At 37.3% G+C, this 9998-nt stretch overlaps 1 protein-coding gene across 2 annotated transcripts; it reads left to right on the top strand.

The window, feature by feature from the left end:
* The first annotated feature begins 669 nt into the window (after window positions 1–669).
* Window positions 670–9553, top strand: LOC122059189 (tRNase Z TRZ1). 2 transcript variants are annotated; one of them, XM_042621872.1, is made up of 10 exons: window positions 670–1147; window positions 4177–4421; window positions 6219–6381; window positions 6472–6542; window positions 6663–6758; window positions 6884–6997; window positions 8213–8281; window positions 8383–8457; window positions 8727–8821; window positions 9325–9553. In XM_042621872.1, the coding sequence occupies exons 2-9, from the start codon at window positions 4185–4187 to the stop codon at window positions 8799–8801; spliced, it is 900 nt and encodes a 299-aa protein (XP_042477806.1). In that variant the 5' UTR covers window positions 670–1147; window positions 4177–4184; the 3' UTR covers window positions 8802–8821; window positions 9325–9553. The 2 variants fall into 2 exon arrangements, with proteins under 2 accessions (XP_042477806.1, XP_042477805.1); XM_042621871.1 differs by lacking the exon at window positions 9325–9553 and having other exon boundaries at window positions 671–1147; window positions 8727–9189.
* Window positions 9554–9998: the final 445 nt, after the last annotated feature.

The raw sequence follows: 9998 nt of genomic DNA, 5'->3' as shown, positions 1-9998 counted from the left end.
CGTTGGATTTTGAATGTAGAAGTGTAGCACATACAGAGAGAGATGAGCCCGATCCCAGTTCTATTCATTCTCATCTCAGATTTTTGAGAGGATAGGCATGTTTAAAGCCCGTTCAAACTTAAATAGGTCTCTAGCTCGATCAAAGCCTAAAAGGGCTCTAAAGGTTTACCTTTCTATTTTTATAATCGTTGGATTTTGAAATGTAGAAGTGTAGCACATATAGAGAGAGAGAGAGAGAGAGAGAGATGAGCCCGATCCCAGTTCTATTCATTCTCACCTCAGATTTTTGAGAGGGTAGGCATATTTAAACCCCATTCATAATTAAATAGGTCTCTAGCTCTATCAAAGCCTAAAAGGACTCTAAACATTTACCTTTCTATTTCATAATCGTTGGATTTTGAAATGTAGAAGTGTAGCACATATAGAGAGATGAACTCGATCCCAATTCTATTTATTCTCATCTCAAATTTTTGAGAGGGTAGGTATAGTTAAAGTCCGTTTAGACTTAAATAAGTCTATAATCTAGTCAAAACCTGATTAAGGCCGATTTAAGAAAACTTGTTTAAAACCTTACATCAATTAATTCGATTATAAATCGTACTATGCCCCCAAATTTACTAAGGGGTCTTTTTTTTTTTTTTTTTTTTAAAGCACAAAAACTACCCCTCAGCCTGCACTCTACCCGCCAGGCACTTTTCCCAAATCCCAACCGAGCAAGCCTCCACACACAATTTCAAGTGTTTCTCATTGGTCTCGCTTCCGTCTTTTAAAATCTTGCCTTCCACTCTTTTCAAACCCATAGCCGCAGAGCCTTGCAGTAGTGCCCTCCAGTCTCCACCGCCGAGCACCCTGCTCAGAAGATTCAGGGCTAAGAACAAGGGAAGGAATATGAGCATTTGTTTTTGGGTAAAGCTTTTGACGTTCTCAAATGGGTAACCGGAGTCGTGTATGATTGCTTCTCTGTTCGTAAATTTTTTTAACCGGTGTTGTATGATTGAGAGAATCACGCAAGGTTTAGGGCAAAACAGAGTGTCATCTTCAACCTTGGGTCGGCCCTCCTCTGAAAACTTGGTGATTCACTCCATTTTTCGCTGTGATTACTGCCTCCACAAAGGGTGTCTCTGAGAAATCGAGAAAGGGGCCTTAGGTATGTTTCTCTTTCTCTCTCTGTTTGATTCTGAAAATTTACATGCCTCTCTCTGTCTTTTTAACCAGCGGTCTTCCTTTCTTTCTGTTGTATCACATTTTACATCTTTTTTCTACTCAAGAGTTTTCTTATCTTCTAGGGTGAAACTTTCTAGTTTCCATACAAACTTTCTAGGAAAAAACTTTCTTGATATCTAAGAAGTGGTTTGAATCGGCCCCATACAAAAATTCAAACTCAAGTTCAATCATACACACCCCCATTTATTGGCATATAATTTATAATTACAGTTTTTCATTTCTAGAGTTTTATTTTGCCCCCTGTCCAACACTATTTTAACAGAAATGGGCATATGAATATGAGACCTTTGGGTTTATCTATCTACAAAATTTCAGTTCTATCCAATTTTTCATGTGCTAAATATTAGTGCCATAAACCATTTCTCATATATTCCTTTTTATGTGATCCCTTTCTTTTCTTCATTTTTTATTACTAATTTATGTATTCCCTTTCCCATTAATTCCCTTCCTATTTTCAATTTAGTATTAACTTGGCAATCAACTTGAGTAGAATTTTTCCTATCTGTTAAGAGTCGACCATTTAAAGGAGAGCACTGGGCTTGGCCCTCCGGCTACCATTTCGTATCTATTTCTTCAAGCCTCCCTCAGGATCACACACACCTTCTATCTCTCTGAGAAACCTTAGATTTCCTTCCTGGTTTGCTCACGATTATGTTTGGGAGTCTACTTCAAGACTTGATTGGTAAGTCTATTGATTTTTTATGTTGTTGATCCGGATTGGTTAGTCTATTGATTTTTTATGTTGTTAATCTGGATTTGAGTCTTCTCACCCTTTCTGGGTGTTTGAATTGCCTGTGGTGGTCATGAATGTAGAAGTGGGTGAAGAAATTTTTAAGTTTCAATGCAATTCGTAGCAAAGTAATCCAGAAATTTGGTTTTGAAACCCCCCCCCCCTAATAAAAAAAAAAATCCAGAAATAAGGGACTTTTTGTTAGAGATTTATTAAATCCAGAAAGTAAGCTTCAGTTGAGTTGATGTCAAGTGTGTTGAGTAGTTTGAAAGGAAACCGTGTAGTCTTTGTTATGTTGGCATCTTTTGAGAAGGGCATTTGGAGCTTCTTGTTTTGGGTCTGTTGTTCGAAAGATGCAATTATTTTGGACTTGGCAATAACCTGAGTACTATAAGCAAAGGTTTGTTTTTAGATTATATGCTTAGGTTTGACTGGCATCAGGAGCTTCTTCGGTTGTTCAATGGAATTGAAAAGGGGGGGGGGGGGGGGCTAATATTTTGATATTAGCAATAGTTTGAACAATAGCCTATGTTATGCTTTTTGTCATTTTAGTTGATCTGTTGACCAAATTCTTGTAAAAAATTCTCATAATGTTTGTGCAGAGAGCATGAGTTGTTTTCCTGATCAATTATGGGTTTTCAATAATTTCTTATTAAGTTTTAACTGTAAGCATTGTGAGTTTTAATCAAGGCTTAAACTGTTCTTACATTTTAATGGCTATTGAAGAGGCCAAGATTTGAATATTATTTTTGTGTTTCCTTATCATTTCTTTCGTTTCATCCTACATTTTTTTTTCTTCCTTGAGTAACAACTTGTGTTGGATAGAATGAAATATCTGTGTTGAGTATATGCATGAATTTAAAAGTTGAATCGGCCTAACCTGATTATGATAAATACTGCTTCCCAAAATTGTTTTGGGAATCTGCCATGAATGCACTTAGATCTTCATTTTTGACAATTTTTTCTTTAATTTATTCAGTCAAATAAGCATAACATCAATTGAACATACCTCTTGTAGGCATTGTAGCTAGGTCTACAAGATTTTTATTCAAAAAGACTTCAAAACTCAAAGATTTGTGAAAATGGTTGCTTCTTATTCCTGATTCCATTTTCTAAGGTTTCGGCTGTTTCATATCATATTTCGACTGATTCGGATCCAACAGAGCGGAATTGATGGAGGCCTATACCGTTCGATTATGGATTTTAAAACCTTGGCTATAATCTTCATGTCCTGAAAATCCCTGGAATAGCAGCTGGCTTGCCAATGAGGAACAATCGAAATTGTGCCTGAGGGAGATACCTGATGTTGCCTTATCAAATGGTGATAGGGGAATCACCTAACCAACTTTGGAACTCCCCCACTCTGTCAAAAGATAAATGGAAGGACAGAGAAAGAACAAGGGGACCTGGGGGGGGGGGTGTGGGGTAGGGTGGGAGGGTGTGTGTTTTAACATGCCTGTCTCTTATGTTCTGGAGTTATTTTTTTCATGTCACTATTCTAATTTTCTTATATGACCATCAACTTTGGTCTTTAAAATCAAGAATCATGGATTAGGTTATGCTAACAGGATGCTTAAGTAATTACCTCATATCTTAGTGATTTGTTACATTATATCCATTTGTGAAAGATTTTCTTGTTCAGTTATAAGCCCTGTTTGAATTGAAGCCATTCCAATTTGAGAAATCTGTTTTCCCTTCAGTTTATGTAGAATTTATGTTATGTACTTATGTCAATTTATGTGAAAAGAAAAAAGGTTCTCAGACTTATCTATGAAAGAACTTCTCCCACTAGCATTCTCAATTAGTTTTTGCTGACTAACCCATTTTAATAGAGTAGATTGGGCCCCATCCTTCTCCACTATTTTATGTAAACTGAGTCAATGGAATCTTTTGCGGCTTTACCTATGAAAGAACAACTTCTATTGACGTTCTCAATTTGATCTTGGTGATCAACCATTTAATAATTGGCTGGGCCCGATTCTTCTTGACTGTTTGTCCTAAAACAAACCTATTTTGGGATGCCTGATGAGTTGAACTGGTCATGCTGGATGGTGGGATTAAATATTAAATGTATCATTGATAGAACCTGCAGCTATTTCTTTGTCTTCTTTCCTGTAAACCTGAAAAGACTCTTGGAAATTTAATCTTTACATATATTTGCATGGAGAGATTCTTTTTGCAATCTCTGATCCACTCCTTCCTTTGGATGATAAAATCTCTAGCAAAGCTGATGGAAATGGAGAGAGGGGATTCTAAGTCTAGCGAAGACCCTGATTCAGTCCCATATTCAAAGAAGCAAAAGGGTATAGAAATTGAAGGATGTCCTATTGAGGGCCTGTCTATTGGAGGACAAGAGACATGCATAATTTTCCCTTCACTCAAGATTGCCTTTGACATTGGCAGGTGCCCGCAGCGTGCCATATCTCAGGAGTTCCTATTCATCTCGCATGGTCACATGGATCACATAGTGAGTAATTATCCATCCAAATGTCTTGCTAATTTTCAATGGCCCTTTTAGTTGATGTGCTCCTATCCCTTGCTATTAGGTATTAAGGTGATAAACTTGTGTATTTCATTTGTTATTTTGAAGGCTGAAGCTCTTCATGAAACTAAAATCATTCTTGGAAGTATTGCAAGGTCATAAATAGGTGTTGTCAATTGTATTTCTAGTGGTTCAGTTGAAACATTCAATGGGATTTTTCTTTGGTGGTTTTTCTGGTTTTGTCCACTCCATTTTTTTATATGAAGAATGGATCTTTTCACTAGTATTTCAATTAGGTTTATTATGTTGATGGACTTAACACTTGATCAAGCATGTTCTTTTTCATTCATTCCTGGAAGTCAACATTAGTGTTTTTTGAATTCTTGGAGGTTTGCCTATGCTGTTAGACAGAGTTCCTTTTTTCACAAGTGAACTGCTAGTTCCATTGGTAGCCAATGACTGGAAATGATATTATTGCTCCAGCCAATGTCAAATACTGTGATACTTTCTGTAGCAAAGAGAATCATATTCTTTAAGATATTGCTTTGCTCTTTATAGTTTCTGCTGTGATCCTTAGATATCTTGTTGTTCTTCGTTGTGAACATGAGGCAATTAGACACTCACAAAGATGATAAATTTGGGGGTGGGGCAAGGTAAACCAACCAGCATATTTTATTTCTTCACATTTTCCCATCCTTCTCCTCTTTCAACTTTCTTTTATTTTATTTTTTTAAAAGATAAACACTATACGCAAACAGACAGCAAGAAGGACACAAGAAAAGGCAACAAAATTGTGCTTATTCATTGTTTCAAATCCCAATCCTTTTTTCTTCATTCACAACCTATTTATAATAAATTCAAAAATTTCCATCTTCACTAATTCATTCAATTCTCTAAAATATTAAAGAAAAATAAGGAGAAAACAATTTCAGACTTTTGGGGGGGGGGTGTTTCAAATGCAGGGGAAAAAAAAATACTACTCAAAATGGGGTTCTGTGTTAGACAGTTATAGACAATCTCACTTCCACCTTATTGGATAAGTTTCAATTGTAAGTGTCTACAGCAAGTACCTCAAAAGATGTCACTAGATTCTATTACTATGAGATGGCCCTTTGATAATTCTCTAAATCTTCTTCCCTTAATCTCAAATTTTACTGGTAAAATGTTTCTAGGATCTTCTATTCACAAGGAAAGGTACCTTGTCCATCCATGTGCACTGCACATCGTCACCAAGAATGCTGACACTTAGATTCCCCCACCCCCACAACTACCCCAAAAAAAAAAAAAATATGAATCAAGAAATCTGTGTATGTACATGTAAACAAGATTAATTAATTATTCACCCCCCCCCCCAAAAATATTAATTAATATTTTCAAATGTCAGAAGAATTCTTATGATTTTGGTATTGCTAATGGTAAAATAATACTACAGAAAATTATTGTGATAGAGTTGGTATAGTTTTTCTCCCTCCTGGAGGTGGGAGTCGAAAATCTTGGCTCTGCCTCTGCTTCTATCTTCCATTTTCTTATAATTATCCTCATGTTACTTATTAGTTTTGGGCTGGACCGTACAGCTTGATTTTCTTCTGGATATTTATGAGTATAATAGTTATTGTGGTTCATATGATCTTGCCATAGTAGGTTAGAATGCTTTTTACATGCTACAGAAATGACCGCAGGATATTTCTGTGTGATCTATTAATGAAGTTAATTTTTATTGCTGGAACGTTGGTTGTAGTTTTGTGCTTATGTTGCTTGTGTGTGTGTGTGTGTGTGTGTCAGGGAGGACTTCCAATGTATGTTGCTACTCGAGGTTTGTACAGAATGAGACCACCTACAATTATTGTTCCAAGAGCTATAAAGGAAAATGTAGAAAAGCTATTCAATGCGCACAGAGCAATGGACCAATCTGAATTGAAGCACAATCTAATTGCATTGAATGTGGGTAAAGTCCTACCTATATTCTGAAACGGTTAGCCTTACCCCAAATAGAACTGGTTAGCCGTCAAAATTTTTTATAGCTTTTCCCATGCAGGGGAAGAATTTCAGTTCAGGAAAGACCTCAAAGTAAGAGCATTCAAGACTTATCATGTCATACCAAGCCAGGTAATATTGATGATTTATGACTTTGTTCATCTTTCTTGCACTCTATAAAAAATTCCCTTGAGAAACAGTCTTCTTTCTTATTGGTATCTGGTTGCGCTAAATTCCTATCATTTGTGGTAGGGTTATGTTGTTTATTCTGTGAGGCATAAACTTAAGCAGGAGTATACTGGCCTTTCTGGGAATGAGATCAAGAGCTTGAAGTTATCAGGTGTGGAGGTCTGTCTTTGCATTCATACCCCAAGGAACATCTAATTATTTTTCTACTTTTAAGGTTTTTGTTTTACATGCCTTCCCCCTTGAGGGGCTTGGATGAAGTAATTGAATCATATTGATATTTGCAGATTACATATACTGTCACGTTTCCTGAAATTGCTTTTACGGGAGACACCATGTCTGATTTCATAGCTGACCCCGACAATGTTGATGCTTTGAGGGCAAGGATACTTGTAATGGAGGTTTCAATCGCATCCTTGTTATATTCTTTTACTGTGCAGCTCCCTAATGTTGCTCATTACTTTGTTGTCCTGTTTTTCCTTTTTCCCAGTTTTTCTTTTGGCACTTGGAAATAAAATACTGGTTTTTGTTATACGGACCGAGGTAGATAGATTTGAATCATAGAGGCCTAGGTTCTTGGGATGAGAGTAGGGAAAATTTCATGGTTCTAATGGTAGGTATAAGGTTGTTCGGATCATCTATCCATGTGGGTATTGACCATTACATTATCATATAGCATAGGTTAATCCCGTGGCGATGTCATGATTTTGCTGACAAATGATCTTGAAATCTGATCTGGGTGAGTGTTTCCACAAACATTCCAGTACAGATCTTTAGATCCTTAGTAGTTGTATCTATGGATTGGATCCAATGCTTCGTATGAAAGAAAAGAAATGGGTGATTGTGGAAACCTTTTCTTTTCTTTTTCTTTTTCTTTTTCTTTTTCCCAGAAGCTGGTGGAATACTAAATCAGTTGAAGTGAGGAAGTAATTTTCTCTAGCAGGAGTATATTGACCTTTCTTATGAAGAGAAAGTGGGCATCAGAGGAGTTTTTAGCACTTTAGATGAGTTTCTAGAGTTTGGGGTGGTCTTGAACACTATTGATTTGGTGTTCTTTAATAACGTTTACTTCAATTGACTTCCTTGAAGATGTCAACTGCTTTTCTGCTTTGGACCTGTAAAAATAAAGATTAGTGTGCGGCAGTGGCACATTGGGGGTTCCCTCCCTCCACCAACCCTAATTAGAGTGGGGCGGCTGGATGGGGGTATACTTGTAAATACTTTATTTTCTCTATTTTATACTCCTATCATGATTTTATATTATAAATAAGGGACTAGCGTGATCAGTTAAAGACACACAAGCATTCTCCCATTCTTCCTGTTAGCAAGACCTTTGGTGAGTGCTTGGTAAAATGGTCGGATATACAACATGTAATCCATCGTTGCAGTAAAGCTTTTCACCCATGCCAGCTTAATGCTCAATCACTTTCTTTTGTGTAAGCGTCCATACAGATGCAAGTGTGTATTTTATGGCCTCCAATGGTGGTTCCAAGAGCTATGCATAATGACATTATTGTGTACCTATTAGAACCTGTGAAATGTGCTATTGCTCCTCGACTCTTGCTCCCATTTTCTCTTACTTGTTGGTGAAAGGTTGTTTTTTCCCCTCTGTGCAGAGCACCTTTGTTGACAATGCAATGACGGTGGAACATGCGAGAGATTATGGACACACTCACTTGTCTGAGGTCATTCTTTGAAACAAATCGCAGGACCCATTATGTTGTTTACCTGTGACAAGCTGGGATATGTGCTTTGGCCTTCTAACTGATTGCTTTTCCTTTTGCAGATAGTTAACTATGCAGATAAGTTTGAGAACAAAGCAATTCTTCTAATACATTTCTCAGCTCGCTACCAGGCCGATGTGAGTTACTGACAGCTTTCTAGTTTTCTTTCTTTATTCGAATTTTCTGGATGCGAGGTTTTAATCAATGAAGTTTATTTGGTTAACCTTATGCCTCCATTCATGATGGTTCTTAAATGGCATTTATTTGTGTGGTCTCATTGTTTCAAACAATTCATTCGGGGTGACTCGTTGGATGGCACTACACAAAATCAGACAGAACTATAGACCTGAACTTCCCACTTTGTGAGCCTTTTTATGCTAACCCTCTACTGTATTTAATATACCAGGAGATCCAATCAGCTGTTTCTTCCTTGCCTCCACCTTTGTGTGGTCGAGTTTTTGCACTTACAGAAGGTTTTTGATGAGAGGTTCAGAGGCTATGGTATGTCTGGACATTACTCTGCCGGTGAACTTATGATCTACTCATTTTCTCCCCCAAACCTCGGTAGTAATTTGAGATTTTTGATAATGTTGGTAATTCTTTCTTATAGCATTTCAATAGGGAGCAGGTTTAGTGCTATTATGCAATCCACACCCCACCCCCCCCCAAAAAAAAAAAATTTGAGATTTTTGATTATGTTGGTAATTCTTTCATATAGCATTTCAATGGGGAGCAGGTTTAGTGCTAGTATGCAATCCCCCCCCCCCTTTTCTTTTTGGTACTCTCTGCTATTATGTCAGTTGAATATTGGTGCAAAACCTAAGCATATTCTCAACATTCTAAGCTTATTATCTCTTTATTCTTCTTTACAATAATTGTGTTTGGCTTCTCTAAAGATTCCCAAGTCCATGGTAGTTAATCATATTTAGATAATTAAGATATATTTATCACTGATCATCAATCACATGCCTGTGACACATTCCGGTGACGTGATGGGATAGCAGGATCTGTCAGTGCCGTAGTCGTAGATCATGCGATTAAGCAGGGGAGGCCTCCGGCTTGAGTGGCATCCAGTTGCTGGTAAGCAGGGGCCGCCTCCCACAAGTTCCTGGGGTTGGAGGCACAGATTGCAGAGCCTGGGACAGGGCAGTCCTCGATGTCAAAGTCTTTATAGCAAGTGTAGAAGGGTGCTTTGCTCAATTGCTCCAATCGATCTTCTCAAACCCATCCCTTGTGGCCATGGTTTTAAGTATCTCCGATACCGATACGATACCCTCCGATACGTATCTTAAATTTAGTCAGTCGATACGATACACACCGATACGATACATTGAATTTTTTAAATCATTTCGTATCGATATATATCCTACAATACATATTGATATGCATCAATACACCACTAATACACATCGATACGATACGACACGACATGCCTCGTTACGACTATGAAAAATATAAAATTGAGGTAAAATGTACGTTTCGGTATGTATTGGTACGTATCGGTGAGTATCGGTATGTATCGATCGATACGTATCGGTATATATCAGCACATATCGGTGAGTATCGATATATATATATATCGGTATGTATCGGTGAGTATCGATACGTATCGGTGCTACGGTCATATAATGGCCAATATGGGTAATTTTTCAGAAAAAACGATTTTTTGAAGGGTTTT

The sequence above is a fragment of the Macadamia integrifolia genome, chromosome 13 (assembly GCF_013358625.1).
Source record: "Macadamia integrifolia cultivar HAES 741 chromosome 13, SCU_Mint_v3, whole genome shotgun sequence".
Taxonomy (NCBI): Eukaryota; Viridiplantae; Streptophyta; class Magnoliopsida; order Proteales; family Proteaceae; genus Macadamia; species Macadamia integrifolia.
This window is presented reverse-complemented; position numbering and strand designations above follow the sequence as displayed.